Source organism: Eschrichtius robustus, chromosome 4, assembly GCF_028021215.1.
Source record: "Eschrichtius robustus isolate mEscRob2 chromosome 4, mEscRob2.pri, whole genome shotgun sequence".
Classification (NCBI taxonomy): Eukaryota; Metazoa; Chordata; class Mammalia; order Artiodactyla; family Eschrichtiidae; genus Eschrichtius; species Eschrichtius robustus.
In genome coordinates, this window is record NC_090827.1 from 87047454 (window position 1) to 87072349 (window position 24896).

At 37.6% G+C, this 24896-nt stretch overlaps 1 protein-coding gene across 1 annotated transcript in view; it reads right to left on the reverse strand.

The window, feature by feature from the left end:
- Positions 1–1895: 1895 nt before the first annotated feature.
- Positions 1896–24896, reverse strand: part of NSUN7 (NOP2/Sun RNA methyltransferase family member 7) — a 60245-nt gene continuing 37244 nt past the window's right edge. Inside the window, exons 9-12 of the mRNA XM_068543064.1 lie at positions 23599–23700; positions 21423–21540; positions 4054–4177; positions 1896–3445 (exon numbers count right to left, since the gene is read on the reverse strand). Of these exons, the coding sequence (XP_068399165.1) occupies positions 2807–3445; positions 4054–4177; positions 21423–21540; positions 23599–23700 (983 nt within the window). The 3' untranslated portion in view covers positions 1896–2806. The remainder of the gene's footprint in view (positions 3446–4053; positions 4178–21422; positions 21541–23598; positions 23701–24896) is intronic.

Below are 24896 nucleotides of genomic sequence, written 5' to 3' on the forward strand. Positions count from 1 at the left end.
TGTTTGGCTCATTTATCTGACATCAGTCATACATATCCAGATAGAAATAAAAGTTTAGTGTCTCCACGCCAGTCATTTTATTTTCAAATTATTCTTACCTCAAATTAAAAGTCATTTTAGTAATGTAAGATTCTGCTTTGATTAGTTATTGTATATTTCCACCTGGTAAGAACTAGAAAGTAACTTTAAATTTTGAATAATTCATCGCATGGTCCTTACTTGGTACTCAGGAAGGACAGCTGGCATTTTGGACATAGAGGCCTGTTCAGTCACCAACTTGATGCTTGTGTAAGCACTCTTTCTAGTGTTAAGAAAGTCCATCTTTCCTTTAAGAGCCTGATATCAAAGAATGAAAGATAGTTGTACAGGCACTAAATCCAAAATGAAAGGTGACTAGAAAAACAGCAGTTGAATCTGGTTTAGTTTAACTGTTAGACATACGGAAGAAGATACATAGAATTTAAAGTGTGTACCCATTTTTTGTTCATCTTGCATTTCCCCCAGTAGTTTACCTTTTTCCTCAATCAAAAGCAGTTAGTTACTCTCAAAGAGCAAAATTTCATTTGGTTTCAGGTATTATATAGTGGTAAATAATTACACATTAAAAATCTGAATTTGCTATTGGAGTATCTAAAAACCAGTAATTTCATTACTTTAGATTTTTACAGCACTTTTCTCTAAGAAGCTGAAAAAAGAAAAATGTCAATGTAATCAATATTCTCCTTTACTAGAATTCTCCCATATTGTTTTTAATCCAAAGTATTTCCCTTTTTAGTCTACCAAAATATTTAAATAATTGATCACATCCTTCTTTCTTAGAAGATTCCAAAGAAGAAAACTGCAGGCTTAATGAATGAATGGTTTAACTGAGAATCTCCATATACTTACTTAGAAAAATAATTTATGACAGGATTCATGTTATGAGATACTGAAGATAAGTGGCTAAAGTTGTGATGTGACATGAACCACATGCTGCTATAGAGATCAGAAAAATATCCTGAACTATTTCATAACAGTGTAAGTTTTCTTCTTATAATAACTATTAGCAGAAAATAAAAATCTCAGACCTGCTACTTTTGGACAATGGAATACTCTTCAGCCTGGGGCAGAGGAGAGATGTAAGGAAAGGGATAAAAGATCCCTGGGATAAAATATCAGCTCTTTACTGAACAAAGTTCAGTTCAGCTGCACTGGCCTCGGAAGGCTCTAAGGCACGGAAGGCTCTAAGCCAGAGAGTAGGAATAGGAGGAAACCATACTATAACTTTCAGAGCAAAGATTATATAGTTTTTGATTTTTGAAAGTAGTAAAATAAGCTGAGCATTTAAAACATTTCTGTATTTTTTAAGAGTCATAACAGAATTCTTTTGGGATTTAAAAATATTAAGTCTGGTTCAAGTATAAAAAGTCATGTTTCCTTTCTTCACTAACACATTTTACTGGTAAGTGTAAATCTTCAGTTAAAAACATTTATTACTGCTAAAATGAAATTCACCCTTTTTTATCCTCACTTCAAGTGAGAAAATTCTACAATATTAGAGCTGAAATAGATCTAAATATTCATCTTGAAGAGGATAATAGTCTACTAAAATCATGCCACCTGAATTGAAATTTAGGAATTTATCTAACACTATTCAACACAACTGGATTCTGAAAACACAACTTTAAATTCAAACTCTTTGAATGTGTCTATGAACATGTTTTTAAACAGTAGGATTTATAGTTGTAACATATTTGATTTAATGTCACTTTCTGTTGCCATGATGAAAAAAAAATCAGTAGACCCAGAAATGATAATCATAACCAATTCTTGGAAGGCAATTGATAATACAGTCAAGATGAACTGACTTTTAATATAATTAAAATAGTGCTACAATGTATTTTAATTGAGCATCAGAAATGACTTACCAAAGTTTGATTACTGTGTGCCACTTGAAATGACCATCATCTCACCTGATCTTTGAATCATAAATTTGTATAGATTTCTTCAACAATAGGGGTGTCACTTGTATTCAACAGTTTGGCCTCTTCCTCAGAATTACTATTTAGATGGAAATTTGCTTACAGTCACTTTTTTTACAACAGTATTTGGCATAAACAGTTAAAAGGGAGAGCTTATGTTCAGTCTGCTCAGGATCCTAGAGGTTCTTCCAGTGAGAAACAGTTTTCACTCTGTGAATGGACAGCTGAACTACTCCTCACACCTAGAACTTTGGACTTTCCTGTTCTTCCTACTCATACTCAACCTCAATCACATTACAAAAGCTCATAACATCTGCTATTTTGATGTTTAAGAAAAAAAAATCAACCTCGATAGTGATTGAAAATGTTAAACTACAGCTGACTCGATACTGAAGAGCAATCTATAGTCCGTGCAAGAGCATCTTTTCCAAACCTACGCTTTCTAATAAACTGCCTCACAAGTTAACTTTGAAAAGAAGTCTGTTCTAAGGCACACAGTGTTTCCCTTCAGGAAAAATTGTTGCAGCTTTAAAACCAGTGTCCTAAGTCCAGACAGAAAGTTAGCAAGAGTGAGACAAGTTCTAACAGCCGATACCGAGTCTACAACTGGACATTCTAAAACAGATCAGCACCCAGCTACTGAACTCTCTGAATTCTGCTTTGCTTAACTCACCTATATTATTCTCATTTGTCTTAATTCACTTGAAGGTAATAATCACATTTAGAAGATACTAAGTGACCAAAAGGATGAGTATTTTGTGTAGGGATGTCTAACCTTCAGAGAAATATCAGACTTTGAAAAAAAAAATCTACTACTCTTGACCCCTGTAAAAGACACAAGACAGTCAAAGCCATGGTCGAGGATGTCTGGGTAGAGAGGAAGGTAAGTTTTCTTTAGGTTTTTCCCCTCTTCTTGGTATTGATGGTGTGGGAAGATAGCCAGGCATGACAGTCTTGGGCCCAACCCAACGACAGTAAAAATGCTGAGTTGGTATCTGAGATCTGATCCCTTGGGGACTAGAAAATGGCAACATTACTGGAGGCAAAACAATCTCTATGGGTTTCAGTGCAATCATTCTGTCTTCTGGGCGAGGTCTTAAAAAGTTTGTCGGCCGTTTGTATGGTCTGGAGGGAGATGTGTTCTTCATAAATGTAGGCACTAACGGATTGGTGGTGGGCTTGTTGGATTTTCTGACCTGTGAGGAAGAACCCACTTGATTTGTATTCTTCTGTGGAAGAGATGTTTTTGTTGTTAATGTCTCTGACTGATGAGCACTTGCGTTAGTTTCTTGACTCAGGAACTCAGCAATTTTCATCCGGATGCTGCTACTATCAGAAGTGGAAGATTTTGGCAATGACATTTTTGATTTTTTCTTCTTCTTCTCCCGTTTTGAAGGTTTGCCCAACTCGATCCCATCCAGTAGACCCTTTGCTGCAGCACGGGCCAAAACATCTTTCACAGACACTGTCTCAGATGGGTCCCGCTATAATTAAATGTGGGAGTTAACTGTTACTGTGCATATTACAAATATTTATCAGTGTTTCAGTAAAGATAAAAGAGTATCTTTGTTATACTAAAAGAAATAGTTTTTAGACCTTAGTCTCTTAATATATCCTATAAGCCTCAGGAAATTACTTTCTTTGTACTTAAATCTCCCCATTTGTGAACCTGATAGAAAAAAAAAAAAAGAAGAATTACAGAGCTTCTTTCTTTCTTTTTTTTTTTGAATTTTTGAATTTTTATTTATTTTTTTATACAGCAGGTTCTTATTAGTTATCTGTTTTATACATATTAGTGTATATATGTCCAGAGCTTATTTCTTACCTATGAGCTAAAATGAACTGGATATTGACAAAGTGCTTGGAGAAGTGGGGGTGGAGAACAGGCAAGGGAAAAACACTCAGGAGGACAATAAAGATAAAAATAGGGATTTCCCCCATACAATAGTAATTCCTTTTCCTGCCCTTTAGCTATTTATGAAATAAGCATACCATTATGAAATGTTCAGAAAGTTCCTATGTTCCTCTTATGAGACTTTGTTGTTTCTTAATTCCTAAGTATGAAATGGATTGGGATTTTTTTTATCCTTACCTCCCTTGTGAGAACAGAAAGAAAACAACCATTGGTAATTTCAGATGGTTCCATTCTGAAAAATTTGTCAGTGGACAAATGTATTTCCTTTAAGGAGCACAGTGGAAGGACAGGGGGACTAAGCCTGCAATAGATAACAGCAAACAATTAATAGTTAGAATGTCTTATTTGCCAATGGAGGGAGACAGTAAATTGCAACCAATTTTCTTTTATTATGTTTTACCCATTATTTAAACAAAAATTCCAAATAAGAATAAAATGTCAAGGGGAGGGATCAAGATGGTGGAGTAGTAGGATGTGGAGCTAACCTCATCCCACAAATACATCAAAAATACATCTACATGTGGAACAATTCTCAGAACACCTACTGAACCCTGGCAGAAGACCTCAGACTTCTGAGAGGGCAATAAAATCTCCACATAACCCAGTAGGACAAAAGAAAAAAGAAAAAAAAGAGGGAGAAAGGAATCAGGACAGGACCCTGCGCCCCTGGGAAGGAACTGTGAAACAGGAAAGGTTCCGGCACCCTGTGAAGTCCCCTCACCAGTGGGGAGATCAGCTGGGGTGGAGGGGGAGCTTCAGAGCCTCAGAAGAGAGCACAGAACTGGTGTGCAGCAGGCAGCATGGAAAGAGACCTGCACAGACGGTCAGTCTCACAGCACTGCACTCCCCAGCCTGAGACGTGCGTCCACCAGTGTGGGCGGGGGCTGGGAGCTGAAGCTTGGGCTTTGGAGGTCAGACCTGGGGAGAAGACTGGGGTTGGCTGTGTGGAGACAGCCTTAAGGGGCTGGATTTTGGTATGACTGAAACCAAGGGTGTACGCAGAAGAAGCCCAGCCCACCATAGAGGCAAGGTGCCATTGTTGAGGGCACGCGAGGGGAGGGGCGGGACCTGACATAGCAGCCTCCTTCCCTGCACATGCACTCTAAGGCGACAGGACACTGCCTGCACGAGCTCCAGGAGCAGGCACCAACCGCTGCTGTGGGCTCAGGGGTGGGCATGAGCCACCGATGCCATCGCAGGCTCCAGGGGCACGAGTGAGCCACCACCACACCAAGAGCTCTGGGAGCGGGTGCCAGCTGCCACCTTTGCGGGCTCTGGGAGAGAACGCCAGCCACTGCTTCTGCACACCCCCTATCAATGGGATAACAGCCAGCACACACTGAGGAAAGAGACAGCAGGCATCCATACTAAAACAACCCTTACACCAAAAATATTAAAACCACACAAGCTACACAGGGCTGCTCCCACATATAAACAGCCCTCCAAGACCACAGTAGATAAGTGTTTCTCCTAAACTCACAGAGTAAGGGAAATATAAGTAAAACAAAGAAGCAGAGGGACCAGTCCCAGTTAAAAGACCAAGAGAATTTCCCTGAAAGAACAAACAATGAAATAGACCTCTTCAGTCTAATAGACGCTGAGTTCAAAAAGGAGATAATGAAAATACTGAAGGAATTAAGAAAGTTTATTGACAGAAATGCAGAATACTGTAAAAAGGAGCTAGAAACTATAAAGAGGAACCAAGAAAAATTAAAAACTCATTTGCTGAGATGAAAGCTGAGCTAAAGGCAATGAACAGCAGAATGAATAATGCAGAACAAATAAGTGATCTGGAAGATAGAATAATGAAAATCACCCAATCAGAACAGCAGATAGAAAGGCAAATTACAAAAAAAAAATGAAAGCAATATAAGACATGTATGGGATAATATAAAGCTTGCCAATCTACCCATAATAGGGATTCCAGAGGAGAAGACAGAGAAAAGGGGATTGAAAATGAATTTGAAGAAATTATGGCTGAAAACTTCTCAAACCTAAAGAAGGAAACAGAAATCCAGGTACAGGAAGCAGAGTCCCAAACAAGATGAACCCAAACAGACCTACATCAAGACATATTGTAATTAAAATGGCGAAAGTTAAAGAGAGGATTCTGAAGGCAGCAAGAGAAAAAGTGTTAGTTACAAGGGAACCCCCATAAGGCTATCAGCTGATTTCTCTACAGAAACGTTACAGTACAGAAGGGAGTGGCAAGATGTATACAAATTCCTAAAAGGGAAAAATGTGCACCTAGCATACTATACCCAGCAAGATTATCATTTAGAATAGAAGGAGAGACACAGAATTTCTCAGATAAGCAAAAACTAAAAGAATACAGCAATACTAAACCTATCCTAAAAGAAGTATTGAAAGATCTTCTCTAAATAGAAGAGAAGTAAGAATGTATAGAAAAGAGAAAATCACAATTGGAAAGTAAATCACTTAAATAAGTCAGTACACAGATTTTTAAAAAATCAAAACATTTTTGTGAAAATGATGACAATGAACAGCAAAAGGATAAACATGAAGATGTAAAAGAGGACATCAAAATCATAAAATGTGGGGAAGGAAAGTAAGAAAATGTAGATTCTTTTTTTTTTAGAATGTGTTTGAGCCTATATGACTATCAGTCTAAAGCAAGTAGATATAGGAAGGGGTTAACATACTTGAAAAACAGAATAACCACAAATCAAAAACACACAATAGATTCACAAAAACCAAAAAGAACACAAGCATAAAATAAAAGGAAATCATCAAACCACAAAAAGAAAAACAAAAGGAAAAAAGAAAGGAACAAAGAAGAAACACAGAATCAACTGGAAAACAAGGTTTAAAATGGCAATAAATACGTGTCTATCAATAATTACCTTAAATGTCAATGGACTAAATGCTCCAATCAAAAGACATAGAGCGGCGGATTGGATTAAAAAACAAAAGCCTACAATATGCTGCCTACAAGAGACCCACTTTAGGGCAGGAGACACACATAGATTGAAAGTGAGGGGATGGAAAAAGATATTTCATGCAAACAGAAATGACAAGTGGGGGTCACAATACTCATATCAGACAAAACAGACTTGAAAACAAAGGCCATAAAGAAAGATAAAGATATATCACTATATAATGATAAAAGGATCAATACAAGAAGAGAATTTTACACTCATTAACATATATGCACCTAATACAGAAGCACCCAAATATATAAAACAAATACTAACAGACATAAAGGGAGAAATTGACGGGAATACAATAATAGTAGGAGACTTTAACACCCCACTCATATCAATGGAAATATCTTCTAGACAGAAAATCAATACGGCAACATAGATCCTAAATGATAAAATTGAGCAGTTAGACTTAACTGATATTTTCAGGATATGACAACTAAAAAAAACCAGAATACACATTCTTTTCAAGTGCACATGGAACATTCTCTAGGGCTGACCATATACTAGGGCACAAAACAAGCCTCAACAAATTGAAGAGTACAGAAATTATCTCAAACATCTTTTCTGACCACAATGGCATGAAACTAGAAATCAACCACAGAAAAAGAAATGAGAAAAAAAAGACTACATGGAGACTAAAAAACATGCTATTAAAAAAACAGTGGGTCAATGATGAAATCAAAGAGGAAATTAAAAAATACCTTGAGACAAATGACAATCAAACACAACCAAACAAAATCTATAGGATGCAGCAAAAACAGTTCTTAGAAGTTCATTGTGCTACAGGCCTTCCTCAAGAAACAAAAGAAACAAAACCTCAAATAAACAACCTAACCTACCACCTAAAAGAATTACAAAGAGAACAAACAAAACATAAAGTCAGCAGAAGGAAGGAAATAATTAAAGATCAGAGGGGAAATAAATAAAATAGAGATTAAAAAACTACAGAAAAAAAATAATAAAACCAAGAGCTGGTTCGCTGAAAGGGTAAACAAAATTGACAAACCTCTGAACAGGCTCACCAAGAAGAAAAGAGAGAGAACCCAAATAAACAAAATAAGAAATGAAAAAGGAGGGACTTTCCTGGTGGTGTAGTGGTTAAGAATCCACCTGCCACTGCAGGGGGCATGAGTTCGATCCCTGGTCTGGGAAGATCCCACTTGCCACGGAGCAACTAAGCCCATGCACCACAACTACTGAGCCTGCGCTCTACAGCCTGCGAGCCACAACTACTGAAGCCCGCGTGCCTAGAGCCCATGCTCCGCAACAAGAGAAGCCACCACAATGAGAAGCCCATGCACCGCAACAAAGAGTGGCCCCTGCTCGCCGCAACTAGAGAAGGTCCTCACGCAGCAACAAAGACCCAACACAGCCAAAAATAAATAACAAAATAAAAATAAATAAATTTATTTTAAAAAAAAGAAAAAGAAGAAATCTCAACTGATACCACAGAAATACAAAAAAGAAAAAAGAAAAAAAAAACGGTCAGAGAATACTATGAAAATTATATGCCAACAAATTCAACAACCTAGAAGAAATGGACAAGATTTTAGAAACACAGAGCCCACTAAAATTGAATCAAGAAGAAACAGATAATTTGAACAGACTGATCACTAGACGTGAAATAGAACCTGTAATTTTAAAACCCTCTACAAACAAAAGTCCAGGACCAGATGGCTTCAAAGGCAAATTCTACCAAACATACAAAGAAGAACTTTTACTGATCCTTCTCAAACTCTTCCAAATGATTGAAGAGGAGGGAACACTCCCAAAGACATTCTATGAAGCCACCATCACCCTGATACCAAAACCAGACAAAGATACCACCAAATAAGAAAATTAGAGGCCAAAATCTTTGATGAATATAGATGCAAAAATTCTCAACAAAATACTAGCAACCCGAGTCCAATACACATAAAAAAGATCATACACCACGACCAAGTGGGATTCATCCCAAGTTCATAAGGATGGTTCAACAAATGCAATTCAATCAATATAATACACCACACAAACAAAATAAAAGACAGAAACCACATGATCATCTCAATAGACGCAGAAAAAGCATTTGACAAAATTGAACATCCATTCATGATAAAAACTCTTACCAAAGAGGGTATAGAGGGAACGTATCTCAACATAATAGCAAAATTATGACAAACCCACAGCCAACAGAATACTCAATGGTGAAAAACTGAAAGACTTCCCACTAAAATCTGGAACAAGACAAGGATGCCCACTCTCACCACTTCTACTCAACATAGTATTGGAAGTTCTAGCCCCAGCAATCAGACAAGAAAAAGAAATGAAAGGTATCCAAATTGGAAGGGAAGAAGTAAAACTGTTATATGCAGATAACATGATACTATATATAGAAAACCCTAAAGACTCCACACAAAAACTACTAGAACTGATAAATGAATTCAGCAAGGTAGCAGGATACAAGATTAATATACAGAAATCGGTTGCATTTCTTTACACTAACAATGAAATATCAGAAAGGGAATGTAAAACAACAATACCTTTCACAATCACACCAAAAAAATAAAATAGGAATAAACTTGACCAAGGAGATGAAAGACTTATATGCTGAGAACTATAAAACATTAATAAAGAAAATTAAAGATGATTCAAAGAAACAGAAAGATATCCCATGCTCTTGGATTGGAAGAATATTGTTAAAATGGCCATACTACCCAAAGCAGTCTACAGAATTAATGCGATCCCTATCAAATTACCCATGACATTTTACACAGAACTAAAACAAATAATTCTAAAATTTATATGGAACCATAAAAGACCCAGAATTGCCAAAGCAATCCTGAGGAAAAAGAACAAAGCAGGAGGGGACTTCCTTGGTGGCACAGTGGTTAAGAATCTGCCTGCCAATGCAGGGGACACGAGTTTGATCCCTGGTCTGGGAAGATCCCACATGCCGTGGAGCAACTAAGCCCGTGTGCCACAACTACTGAGCCTGCACTCTAGAGCCCACAAGCCACAACTACTGAGCCCAAGTGCCACAACTACTGAAGCCCGTGTGCCTAGAGCCTGTGCTCTACAACAAGAGAAGCCACTGCAATGAGAAGCCCGTGCACCACAACGAAGAGTAGCTCCCACTCACCACAACTAGAGAAAGCCTGCGCACAGCAACAAAAACCCAACACAGCCATAAATAAATAAATAAATAAATAAATAAATAAATAAATAAAATTTTAAAAGAAGAACAAAGCAGGAGGCATAACTGTCCCAGACTTCAGACAATACTACAAAGCTACAGTAATCAAAACAGTCTGGTACTGTCACAAAAACAGATATATGGTCATTGGAACAGAATACAGAGCCCAGAAATAAACCCACACACCTACAGGTAAATAATCTTTGACAAAGGAGGCAAGAATATACAATGGGAAAAGGACAGTCTCTTCAGCAAGTGGTGCTGGGAAAGTTGGACAGCCACATGTAAATCAATAAAGTTAGAACACACCCTCACACCATGCACAAAAATAAACTCAAAATGGCCTAAAGACTTAAACATAAGACATGACACCATAAAACTCCTAGAAGAGAACATAGGCAAAACATTCTCTGACATAAATCGTACCAATGTTTTCTTAGGTCAGACTCCCAAGGCAATAGAAATAAAAACAAAAATAAACAAATGGGACCTAATCAAACTTACAAGCTTTTGCACAGCAAGGGAAGCCATTAAGAAAATGAAAAGACAACCTACTGAATGGGAGAAAATATTTGCAAACAATGCAGCCAACAAGGACTTAATTTCCAAAATATACAAACAGCTCATACAACTCAAAAACAAAACAACAAACAACCCAATCGAAAAATTGGCAGAAGATCTTAATAGACATTTCTCCAAAGAAGACATACAGATGGCCAGTAGGCACAGGAAAAGATGCTCAACATCTCTAATTATTAGAGAAATGCAAATCAAAACTACTTGAGGTACCACCTCACACCGGTCAGAACGGTCATCATTAAAAAAATCTACAAATAACAAATGCTGGAGAGAGTGTGGAGAAAAGAGAACCCTCCTACACTGTTAGTGGGAATGTAAGTTGGTGCAGCCACTGTGGAAAACAGTATGGAGGTTCCTTAAAAAAGTAAAAATAGAAGGGAATTCCCTGGCGGTCCAGTGGTTAGGACTCCACGCTTTCACTGCTGAGGGCCCGGGTTCGATCCCTTGTCAGGGAACTAAGATCCCACAAGCCGTGTGGTGCAGTCAAAAAAAAAAACCCAAAAAACCTAAAAACAGAATTACCATATGATCCAGCAATCCCAATCCTGGGCATATATCCAGACAAAACTATAATTCAAAAAGATACATGCACCCTATGTTCAGAGCAGCACTATTCACAATAGCCAAGACATGGAAACAACGTAAATGTCCACTGACAGATGAATGGATAAAGAAGATGTGGTACATATATATGCAATGGAATACTACTCAGCCATAAAAAAGAACGAAATAGGACTTCCCTGGTGGCGCAGTGGTTAAGAATCCGCCTGCCAATGCAGGGGGTACAGGTCCAAGCCCTGATCCGGGAAGATCCCACATGCCACGGAGCAACTAAGCCCATGTGCCACAACTACTGAGCCTGCACTCTAGAGCCCGCGAGCCACAACTACTGAGCCCGTGTGCCACAACTACTGAAGCCCACGCACCTAGAGCCCGTGCTCCACAACAAGAGAAGCCACCACAATGAGAAGCCCGCGCACCGCAACGAACAGTAGCCCCCACTCACTGCAACTAGAGAAAGCCTGTGCGCAGCAACGAAGACCCAATGCAGCCAAAAAATAAAAAATAAAAGAACAAAATAGTGCCATTTGCAGCTAGAGATTATCATGCTAAGTGAAGTCAGAAAGAGAAAGACAAATACCATATGATACCACTTATATGTGGAATCTAAAATATGACACAATTGAACCTATTTATGAAACAGAAACAAACTCATAGACATAGAGAACAGACTTGTGGTTGCCAAGAGGGAAGGGGGGTGGGGGAGGGATGGAGTGGGAAGCTGGGGTTAGCAGATGTAAGCTATTATATATAGAATGGATAAACAACAAGGTCCTACTGTATAGCACAGGGAACTATATTCAATATCCTGTGATAAACCATAATAGAAAAGAATATTTTTTAAAAAGAATGTATATATATGTATAACTGAATCAGTTTTCTGTACAGCAGAAATTAACACATTGTAAAGTCAACCATACGTCAATAAAAAAAAGAATAGAATAATAGAATGTCAAAGCAGTACAATACTATTATAAAATAAAAGCTCTAGTATTTCACATTAGCTCATAGTTTATTATACTTCCCAAGTTTCCCATCTTTAAACAACTATGCCAAGAACAACCTTTCAACATATTAAAAACTCTTCGCCAAGTCACTAATATGTTAATAAGAAGGCTTCCATTATCAAAACAAGTAAATATGTATAGTAATCACAAACGTATAATCCAAAAAAATCCTTTACCTCCACATGTCAGAATACAAAAAGTACGACTTCCTTCTTTTGGTTACTTTTTGCACAATTACAATATAAAAATATGGCCTATCACTACATTATTCTTCTCAATCACTTTTGAGATTAACAGATTACTTATGTGGTGTTCAAGAAAGTACATACCAAAGACTTTGTGTCAGAAATACAAAAATCTCTAATCACTAATATGTTTAAACTAAAATTTTAGTTTTTATATTTAATATTTAATTTTTCATTCAATAGTAAATGGTTCATTCATAAACAGTAATTGTTATAGTCTCATGCTTTTATAAATAAAACATTTAATCAAAGGAATAAATAATTTTCCACAAAAGTTAAAGTATCAGGAACTCTTATTAATAATTTTGTATGTTATATTCTGAAGTTTAAAACCATTTCAAATTTATATTTATTCACTCATTTGCCTACTTTGTGAAAAGCACATAAATAAAATATTAGCTCTCTTAAATAGTTTACAATTTAGTTGGAGAAACTAATTGGTATATAATAATATAAAGAAGACCACGTAAGAATGCTGAGCCAAGTAGAGACAAAATTATGTAGGAGTACAGAACAAGGTACAATTAATTGTGGCCATGGGAGATAGCAAATATGAAGACTTCACAGAGGAAGGAGCATTGGTGCTATGTCTTGAAGAATAAGTAGGTATCCAATAAGGCAAAGACGGGATTCTAGACAGAGAGAAGAACATGAACAAAAGCACAAGTGTCATGAAGATGTATGTTCAGGGAACAGCAAGTATTTCCATGTGGCTGAGGCAGAGAGTGAGTAAGAGGATGTAGAGGTCACTTAGGATGTGGGCAGACACACATGACCTCAAATGACATGCCAAAGAGTCTGGCCAATAGTGGTGCGTAATAAAATGTTTGTGCTGAACTAAGCTGAAATATAATAGCTGTGTAGGTTCTACACAGCTAGTCACTCCTCTTACCAACCTTGTAACCAACAGACTGAATTTCTGAGGCCTATTCGTCAGTGTTCTCTACACAAATAGAAAGCATCAAAATAAATAATTCACTTATATATTAAATAAAGAATACTCACTGAAAATAATTATTTCTTACCAATGTAAGGTTGGGATTTTTGTCAGTTAGATATATCTAGCACCTAGAAGAGTGCCTGGTATATAGTAGATATTCAACAAATATTTATTTAATAGACCATGATATATTTTAGCTCACATGTTATCTTTTCTAATAGTAATAATAATCCATAATCAATACTGGTAAAGTTACCATACAGAAATTGGCCCTGCATAACAAAATGATCTTCAAACCCCAACTTACAGTCCATTTCTTTGAATAATAAAATAAGGTAATACCAGAGTCCAACCCATACCTGACTTAGATGATGACATTTGGGAATTTTTGAGTTGGTGATACTTAAATGAGATTTTGGATTTAGAATTGATCCTGGAATGGGTGAAGACTTGAGAATGCTGGAGTGAGATAAATGTATTTTGTGTATGAAACAGACATCAATTTTAGGGGGCCAGAGAGTGGACTATTGTGGGTTCAATAGTGTCCCCCCCACCAAATTCATGTCCACCCAAAACTCCAGAATGTGACCTTATTTGGAAATAGGGTCTTAGCAAAGGAGCTAATACTGGAGTAGGATAAACCCTAGGTCCAATATTGGTGTCCCTACAAGAAGAGAGGATATACAGAGACACACAGGGGAAGAAGACCACATGACGATGGAGGCAGAGATTGAAGTGATGAAGCTACAAGCCAAGGAACACCAAGGATTGTTAACAAACACCAGAAGATGGAAGAGAGTCACAGAATAGATTCCCTCTCAGAGGCCCTAGAGGGAATCACCCCTGCCAACTACTTGATTTTGGACTTCTGGTCTCCAGAACTGTGAGAGAATAAATTTCTGTTGTTACAAGTCAACAAGTTTAGGATAATTTATTGTGGCAGCTCAGGCAAATAATACACATGGAAAAAGGAATTTTGCAGCTGTAATTAAGGTCTCAAATTAGTTAACCTTAAACTATGGGTATTATCTCAGTGGACCTGACCTAATCACAGGAGCCATCCAGGTCTACAGCTTAGAGACAGAAGAAATCAGAGATTCAAAGCACGAGCAGAGTAAGATGCATTATTGTTGGCTTGAAGATGGAGGAATGGCAAGTGGCAAGGAATGAATGTGGTCTCTAGAAGCAGAGAGCAACCTTGGATTGATAGCCAGCAAAGAAACAAGGACCTCAGTCCCACAACCACAAGAGTGAGGTTGGAAGCAAATTTTCCCCCAGAGTCTCCAGCAAAGAATTCATCAGGCTGACATCCTGAGCAGAGAATCCATCCATGCCAGCCAGACAACTGACCTACAGAACTCTGAGTTAATTAACAGGTACTGTCTTCAACTGCTACATCTGTGGTAATTTCTTAAGCATAAATAGAAAACTAATACACAATGGCTCACATTTAGTGAGGAGAAATGCCAGACTGTCATGGCAGACAGTGGAAGATAGGATTAGAAGCCTCAGAGGAGTGAGCTTGCTTCAGTGGATGTACTATTAGGGCTCAAGAACTCTCCAGGGGACTATGTTGAGAGGAGGGCCCAGAAGATACACATTTTATCAGAGCAACAAGGAGTGTGCTGCTGGGAGGGCACTAGCAGCACTCATAAGTTCACTGGTGGCTTCCCTCCCTAGGCCAGGGCTGACAGTAGGAGAGGCCATTATAGAACTGGGCTCACTGAGAGCAATGAGAATAAAGATCCTGAAACAACAGAGACTAAGTGGGCAAAGTACCCATCAGAAGCCAGGTGTATGTGATTACTGATTATCTTAATGAGCACCAAGGCTAGAAGAGCAATCCAATCCCACTCATGCACTGCTTATCTTCCCTCTACTCCACCTTTACTAGTAACAGAAAATCAAAACACAGAATACAACCTATCAGTACCTAGCCCTCAAGCTCAAAGACTGTTCACTATTAGAAAATATTTAGCATTAATTCACCACCATGTTAAAATGTCAGATGAGAAAAAACATTTGATTGTATCATTAAATGCTGCAAAGGCTTTTGATAAAACTAGGCATCCATTAGTGATTTTAAAAATCTCTTATTACGATCCTGGCATAAGTATAGACATACAGATCAATGAAACAGAATTGAGAGGCCAGAAATAAGCCCATTCATCTATGATCAACTGATTTTCAACAGGGGTGCCAAGACCATTCACTGTAGAAAGAATAGTCTCTTCAACAAACGGTGCTGGGACAACTGGATATCCACATGCAAAGGAATGAAGTTGGACCCCTACCTCATCACATATACAAAAATTAATCAAAATGGATAACAGACATAAACGTAAGAGCTAAGATTACAAAATGGTTGGAAGAAAACATAGGCATAATTCTTCATGACCTTGCATTAAATAACAGTTTCTTAGATATGATACCTAAAGCACAAGCAATAAAATAAAAAACAAATAAATCGGACTTCTTCAAAATTATAAACTTTTATGCATCAAAGGACATTATCAAGAAAGTAAAAAGACAGCCCACGAATGGGAGATAATAATTGCAAGTTATATATGTGATAAGGGTATGATATACAGAACATATAAGGGAGTCTTACAACTCAACAATAAAAAAGACAAATACAGTCATCCCTTGGTATGAGGGGGATTGGTTCCAGGGCACCCCTTGGATACCAAGATCCACAGATGCTCAAATACCTTATATAAAATGGTGTAGTATTTGCATATAACCTAAGCACATGCTCCTGTATACTTTAAATTATCTCTAGATTACTCATAATACCTAATACAATGTAAATGCTATGTAAATAGTTGCAGCAAATTCAAGTTTTGCTTTTTGGAAATTGCTGGAATTTTTTCCCAAATATTTTCAATCTGCAGTTGGTTGAATCCTCAGATGTGGACCCCTCAGACATGGAAGGCCAACTGTAACACAATTTTTTTTTAATAAATTTATTTATTTTATTTATTTATTTTTGGCTGCGTTGGGTCTTCGTTGCTGCGCGCGGGCTTTCTCTAGTTGCAGCAAGCAGGGGCTACTCTTCGTTGCAGTGTGCAGGCTTCTTGTTGCGGTGGCTTCTCTTGTTGCGGAGCATGGGCTCTAGGCACGCGGGCTTCAGCAGCTGTGGCATGTGGGCTCAGTAGTTGTGGCTCGCGGGCTCTAGAGCACAGGCTCAGTAGTTGTGGCACACGGGCTTAGTTGCTCCGCGGCATGTGGGATCTTCCCAGACCAGGGCTCAAACTCGTGTCCCTGGCCTTGGCAGGCGGATTCTTAACCAGTGCGTCACCAGGGAAGTCCCGTAATACAGTTCTTAAATGGGCAAAGAACCTGAATACATTGTCCAAAGAAGATATATAAATGGTTACTAAGCACATGAAAAGAAGCTCAACATCACTAGTTCCCAGGAAAATTCAAATCAAAACCACAGTGACCAAGATTGGCCCAGATGGCAGAGTAGGAAGACTCTGAGCTCACTTCCTCTCAAGAGCACACCAAAATCACAACTATTTGCAGAACAACCATTGATGAAAAAGTCTGGTACCTACCAGAAAAGATCTTCTACAACTAAAGACATAAAGAAAGAGCCACAAGACAGGTAGGAGGGGCAGACTTGAAATACAGCTAAGTCCCATAACCCCAGGTGGGTGACCCACAAATTGGAGAATAATTATATTGCAGAGGTTCTCCCACAAGAGTGACAGTTATGAGCGCTATATCAGGCTCCCCAGCCTGGGGGTCCGGCACCAGGAAGACAAGGCCCCAGGGCATTTGGCCTTGAAGGCCAGTGGGACTTAATTTCAGGAGTCCCACAGGACTGGGAGAAATAGAGACTTCACTCTTAAATGGCACACACAAAAGCTCACATGTTCTGGAACCCAGGGAAAAAGCAGTAATTTGATAGGAGCCGGGGCCAGACCTACTTGCTGGTCTTGGAGAGTCTCTCAGAGAGGTGAGGGGCGGCTGCGCTCACCCTGGGTGCACAGACACTGGTGGCAGCCATTCTTGTGAGTTCCTTCTACCACATGGATGCTGATACTGGCAAACACCATTGTGGAATCCTCCCTCTAGCTCATTAGCACCAAGACCTGGCCCCACCCAACCCAACAGCCTTTAGGTGCCAGTGCTGGGACAAATCAGGCCAAGCAACTAATTGGGTGGGATACAGCACCACCCATCAGCAGACTGCCTAAAGACCTCCATATCCGCCTCTGGACAAGGCCCTGCCCAATAGAGGGCCCAGGGCCCATTTCCAACCACCAGTGAGCAAGCACCAGCCCCAGAATCCTCTGGGCCTTGCCTGCTCTAGCCTCTGGACCAGGCTGACCCAACGTGGGCAGACACCAGATGCAAGAAAACCACAATCCCACAGCCTGAAAACCTATCCTGTCCAGACCAGGCCAGACCCTGCCCTGGGACCAGCTGGGCCCTGGCCCTACCCACTAACAGGCCAACAGAAGCTTCAGGACACCCCAGACTCTGTACCCAACTGTGTCAGGATCTGCTCCCCTTCCCTGCCTCACCCCCAGCCATGTTATATCAGCTCTGGGATGTCTGGGCCCTGCAACCAGACTCCAGGACCTGGCTCTTGATGTCAGTAGTCCAGCACTAACCCCAGGACCCAGCTTCAACCTCCAGTGGGTGGGCATCCCATAGATTTTGTAAGGTTGTGTTTTCATTTTCATTTGTCTCGAGGCATTTCCTGATTTCTTCTTTGATTTCATTGTTGACCCATTGGTTTCTTAGTAGCATGTTGTTTAGTCTCCATGTGTTCATTCTTTTCCTGTTTTTCTTTCTGTGGTTGATTTCTGGTTTCATACTGTTGTGGTCAGATAAGATGTTTCAAATAATTTCTATCCTTTTAAATTTGTTGAGGTTTTTTTTTATGACCTAGTATGTGGTCTATCCTAGAGAATATTCCATGTGCCCTTGAAAAGAATCTGTATTCTGGCTTTTTTGGAAGTAGTGTTCTGTAGATATCAATTAAGTCCTACTGATCTATTGTGTCATTTAGAACCTCTGTTGCCTTACTGATTTTTTGTCTGGATGATCTGTCCAGTGATGTCAATGGGGTGTTAAGGTCTACTATTATTGTATTATTGTCAGTTTCTCCCTTTGTATCTGTTAGTATGTTCAAAGAACTTATACCTACCCTTCTCAAACTATTCCAAAAAATTGAAGAGGGAACACTCCCAAATTCATTCTGAAGCCACCATCACCCTGATACCAAAACCAGACAAAAACACTACAAAAAATGAAAACCACAGGCCAATATCTCTGATGAATATAGATGCAAAAATCTTCAAAACAAGATATTAGCAAACAAAATCCAACAATACATAAAAAGGATAATACACCATGATCAAGCTGTAATCATTCCAGGGTAGCAAGGACAGCTCAATATACGCAATCAATCAATGTGATACACCACATTAACAAAAGGAAAGACAAAAACCACATGATCATCTCAATAGACAGAAAAAGCATTTGACAAAATTCAACACCCATTCTTGATAAAAACTGTCACAGAAGTGGGTATGGGGGAACATATTTCAACATAATAAAGCCATTTATGACAAACCCACAGCCAACATAATACTCAACAGTGAAAAGCTGAACGCCTTCCCACTAAATTCTGGAACAAGACAAGGATGCCCAGTTTCACCACTTCTACTCAACATAGTATTGGAAGTCCTAGCCCCAACAATCAGATAAGAAGAAGAAATGAAAGGTATCCAAATTGGAAGGGAAGAGGTAAAATTGTCACTATTTGGAGATGACATGATACTCTACATAGAGAACCCTAAAGTCTCCACACAAAAACTATGAGAATAAATGAATTCAGCAAGGTAGTAGGATACAAGATTAATATACAGAAATTTGTTGCATTTCTTTACACTAACAATGAAATTTCAGAAAGAGAAAGTAAAAAAAAAAATCCTGTTTAAAACTGCATCAAAAAAAATACCTAGGAATAAACTCAATCAAGGCAGTAAACACCTATATGCTGAAGACTATAAAACTTTGAAAAAGAAACTGAAGATGATTCAAAGAAATGGAAAGATATCCCATGCACTTGGATTGGAAGAATTAATATTTTTAAAATGGCCATACTACTCAAAGCAATCTACAGATTTAATGCAATCCTTATCAAAATACCCATGACATTTTTCACAGAACTAGAACAAATAACCCTAAAATGTATATGGAACCACAAAAGGCCCGGAATTATCAAAGCAATCCTGAGGGAAAAGAACAAAGCAGGAGGCATAACCCTCCAGACTTCAGACTATACTACAGAGTTACAGTAATCAAAACAGTGTGCTGTTGGCACAAAAACAGACATATAGTTCAGTGGAACAGAACAGACAGCCCAGAAATAAACCCACAAACCTATGATCAATTAATCTTTGACAACACAGGCAAGAATATACAATGGATAAAAGACAGTCTCTCTTGAAGACTTGTTGATGTGGTATTGGGAAAGCTGGACAGCTACATGTAAATCAATGAAATTACAACACTCTCTCACACCATACACAAAAATAAACTCAAAATGGTTTAAAGACCTAAATATAAGATTTGACACCATAAAACTCCTAGAAGAGAACACAGGCAAAACATTCTCTGACATAAATTGTAGCAGTATTTTCTTAGATCAGTCTCCCAAGGCAATAGAAATAAAAACAAAAATAAACAAATGGGACCTAATCAAACTTACAAGCTTTTGCACAGCAAGGGAAACCATTAAAAAAATGAAAGGACAACCTAAGGAATGGGAGAAAATATTTGCAAACAATGCAACCAACAAGGACTTAATTTCCAAAATATACAAACAGCTCATACAACTTAACAACAAAAAAACAAACAACCCAATCAAAAAACTGGCAGAAGACCTTAATAGACATTTCTCCAAAGAAGACATACAGATGGCCAGTAGGCACATGAAAAGATGATCAATGTCGCTAATTATTACAGAAGTGCAAATCAAAACCACAATGAAGCATCACCTCACACTGGTCAGAATGGCTGTCATCAAAAAGTCTACACATAATAAATGCTAGAGAGCGTGTGGAGATGTTCCTCTATTTTTGCCATATTACATTCTTAGAACCTTATCCCTGACAGACAAATCAAGAGTCATCCACACTAATGATTTTGGTCATATACCTGCAATAATTCTCTTTACCAATAGATGGAGATTTAGTTAATGCTGTGTTGAGAAGCTGGCAGAAAAAAGGTTGGCTGTTAGCCACCAACAAGAATTACTAAATAAGGAAGTAAAGTAAGAAGGGAAATACAGATGTGGTTAACAAACATGTCCACCTGTGAACTGGCAAAGGAAAAACATCAAATTAAAAGGAGAGAGCAAACCATATACATATTAAGATGCTACTATAAGAACTACAGGAAAAGTTCAGAACAGGAGAAATAAGTAAAAAATAGGAGACATTTTTAAATACCTTATTAATTGTCACAGTCTTGAAGAACTAATTGGTATCATATAGTAATCTTAAATATACTCCTTATCTTGATGTCCAGAGTTTGGATGGAGTATTACTGTTTTTCTTCTCTGCCTCTAGTTTATTATAGCATTTTACCCAGAAGCTTCTATGGTTATTCAAACTATTCTTATCTTAGTCCTTGTGGGTGCCAAAGGCTAAATGGGTCTAAGAAACACATGTTTTCAGATAATAAACATCCAATTTTCTCTCTATTTTCTAAGGTTATTTTATACTCTTACTTTTCTTCTACTGAAGCACAGATGTATCTAAAACTCAGGGTATAAAGTTTATACTCAATTTATCCAGAAATCAATCAAGTCAACACCCAAATGCCTTTAGCCTTATTTAACAATAACAACAAAAACAAGAATCTTTTAGTGTACAAGAGAATGCACATGCCAAGCCATTGTAAAGGCTTTACAGAACCTACTTTAAAGTTGTAAGACGTTAGGCTATTTGGTCATATTAAAGTCTAATAAAAAGGAACTGAAACGTCTTCTACTTCTAACTCAGAAAATCAAAATTTTTCACTTTCAAAAACATTTGGTTGAGGTGTTTAGAAGAATCCTTCCTTTCTTACCTATAAGATTGTACTTTAGTCCCGTGGTCTTGAAATTCCAGTGCTTTCTTAACAACAGCTTCATTTTCTTCTGGATAAACTGAACATGTGCAGTAAACAACTGCTTGAGCTCTAGTAACTACATTTAAAGAAGATGGAATTAATATAATGACCCCATCAACAATCCTAAACAAATCTGTTATGTTTTCAAACGTCTGTCTGTACTAATACCACATGGTTTTGATGGGAATTATTTCTATAGATGCTTGCATGGCTCCCCTTTAAAGCATGTATTAGTAATGTAGTCTGTGGCCAATAAATAAAGTAAATCTAACTGGATTGTATGGAAATCTAATCAATGTGACCAACCTAATTACAAACACAAACAAATAAATACTGCAGATTACCATAAGCTTGACACTTCCAGCTATTCTTCCACAAGCCATATCACGTAACTAGTTAAAAGGACTCTAGAAACAGACTTAGACGTGAATCCCAATTCTGTAACTTACTGCTGTATGAACCTGGGAAAATTACTTAACTCTCCAATTCTTCAACTGTAAAATGAGGTAATATTACTACCTGCAACTCGCTCACTTATTCACACTTACTGAGCACCTACTACGTGCTAGGCAGTGTTCTCACCATTCAATATACACATACAAAAATCCCTGCCCCAGGGAGCTTATTTTCTATGTTTCATTGACATAAGACATAAATAAATATTTTTGTGACTTTCTGTCTGAATTTAAAAAAAAAATAAAATCCCACAAGGACTGAGAGGCAAAGAATATACAAATCAATTTTCACTGCAAAGTAAAGGAGCTGTTACAGTGGAGGATTACTGGACTGAATGTCAATATTATGACATAGTATGAGTGTGTTTCATGTTTGGTAATTGCAATCATTGTTGCTTTTGTTGTGGTCATCCATGTACAATACTTGGTGTCAGTCTATTTATCTCTTGTAAAAATAAAATACAGTGTGTGTGTGTGTGTGAAAAAAAAAAAAACAAACAAAAAAAAAGAAAATTAGGGAATTCCCTGGTGGTCCAGTGGTTAGGACTCAGTGCTCTCACTGCCAGAGGCCCAGGCTCGATCCCTGGCTGGGGAACTAAGATCCTGCAAGCCACGCAGTGGCACAGCCCAAGTAAAAAAAAAATATACACACACACACACACACACACATATATACAGCATTAGGAAGTGACAAATGCTATAGAGCAAATCAAAGCAGATACGGAGGACAGTTAGTTTCAAAAGATTATCCTGCAATTTTAAATAGAGTAATCAGAGAAAGAAGTTTAAAAATGCATTATTTACCAACTTCCTCATCTTCCAATCAACTCATTTCATAGATCATATACATACTATCATATTCAAATTAATATTTTTTAATAACATCAATTAAAGGGGCAGAACTCCTCTGTGTTTTCTATTTTGCCTTATTTCTACTTCACATATGCTATATCTTCATATATTAAATCATCTATACCCTATACTTACCTTTGAGCCTTTGGAGGTCAGGATTTATCCACACTCATATCCCTAACAACCAGCTTAATATCTGACCCAGAGCAGGCATTTGATAAACATGCACTGAATTAATAAAAGTTTATATAATTTCTCAGAGACTTCTAGATTTCCATATCTAAGTGTGGAAGGGCATTGGTACTCAAAATCTAAATGGTACTCAAAATCTAAATGCAGTGATTGAAGCAATAATATAAATACTTAAAGAGCCTTGTTACTCAGACTTAAAGAGATCTAGGCTTTACCTGTAATTGCATCTTTGTTCTCTTTTTAGTACTAAGAGAAGTAAGAGTTTGATTAAAGTTGGGATTATAGAAGAGTTAGGGGCAGGCACAATGACAACGGAAAAATTACATCGAGTAAGAAGACAAAGAAAAGAAATAAAGAAGATGAAACTACAACAATGGATGTATGTAATTATTTTACTTAAGCATTAAAGAAAACTGTAAATTATTCTTGCTAACCTATGCTTAAAATGATAGTAAAGCATATATTTTTGAGAATTAAATTGGTAAAAATAAATATTTTGTTATTTGAAGGAACTGAGTGTTCCGAAAAATTCACTTATGGTTCACACATCATTGCCTGAATATAATAGATAAATGAAGTATTAATGTTTCTAAGATTTACAACATAGTTTCAGATTACACTGATAACAAACTCACATTTCATTGCATGTGTTAGCTGTTCATATTGCTGTTGAGCAAGAATATGAAGTTTATCTTCTGACGGGCCTCCTTGAGAGAAATCTTTAAGTAAACCTGTATCTAAAAGGAAATAAATGCTTTTAAATATATCACTATTAGATGTTTTTCATATATTGCTATTAACACATTATTTAATATTTTAATCATTTTCCCTATTAATGACAGTTTTCATGGAAAATATTTATTAAAAATAAATAGGCAGGGGACTTCCCTGGTGGCACAGTGGTTAAGAATCCACCTGCCAATGCAGGGGACACGGGTTCAAGCCCTGGTCCGGGAAGATCCCACATGCCTTGGAGCAACTAAGCCCATGCACCACAACTACTGAGCCTGTGCTCTGGAGCCCACGAGCCACAACTACTGAAGCCTGCATGCCACAACTACTGAAGCCTACGTGCCTAGAGCCCATGCTCCACAACAAGAGAAGCCACTGCAATGAGAAGCCCGTGCACCGCAATGAAGAATAGCCCCCGCTCATTGCAACTAGAGAAAGCCCGCACACAGCAATGAAGACCCAACCAAAAATAAATGAAAAAAAATAAATAAATTTTTTTAAATAAATAAATAAATAGGCAGTATTGTAGAAATACTTAAAAACTGAATTGATAAAGGTAATTTTGCTTAGTTTTAATATTATTTTTCCTTTTTTCTCCAAGTTCTTATGATATAGTCATCCAACCAGCCAAAATAAGTCACTTAGGTATAAAAAACAGAATACAGTCAGTCTGGGTACTAATAGAGGGAAAAAAGATTTATTTGCCAAGGCAGAAACTGATGGGCTATAGTCAGATCTGAGTAAGAAAGAACACAAAAGGATACAGTTAAAAACATTAACTTACTGAAAGAAATTTTGGAAGAAAAAACTAGAGGGTCCGTGTGCAGCAACGAAGACCCAATGCAGCCAAAAATAAATAAATAAAATTAATAAAAAGAAAGAAAGAAATTCTTATAGTAATTCTTTAAATTTCTGAAACTATTTTTAAAATATTTCTCGATAATATTAACTAAGATATACTGAATACTACTCTATATAGATTATTTTATTCAACAACCCCTTGAAGCATTATTATCCCTTTTAACATTGAAAAAACTGTTCAAGCATACATTAAACAACTTGTCTAAGGTCACATAGCTACTAGTTGAGAGCCAGGTTCTAGCTTGGCAATCTGACCAACCTTCTAACCCCTGTTTTATTCTGCCTCTCAGTAACTCCCTGCAGTATGAAAGCCAATTATTTATACCATATATTTGGCTAT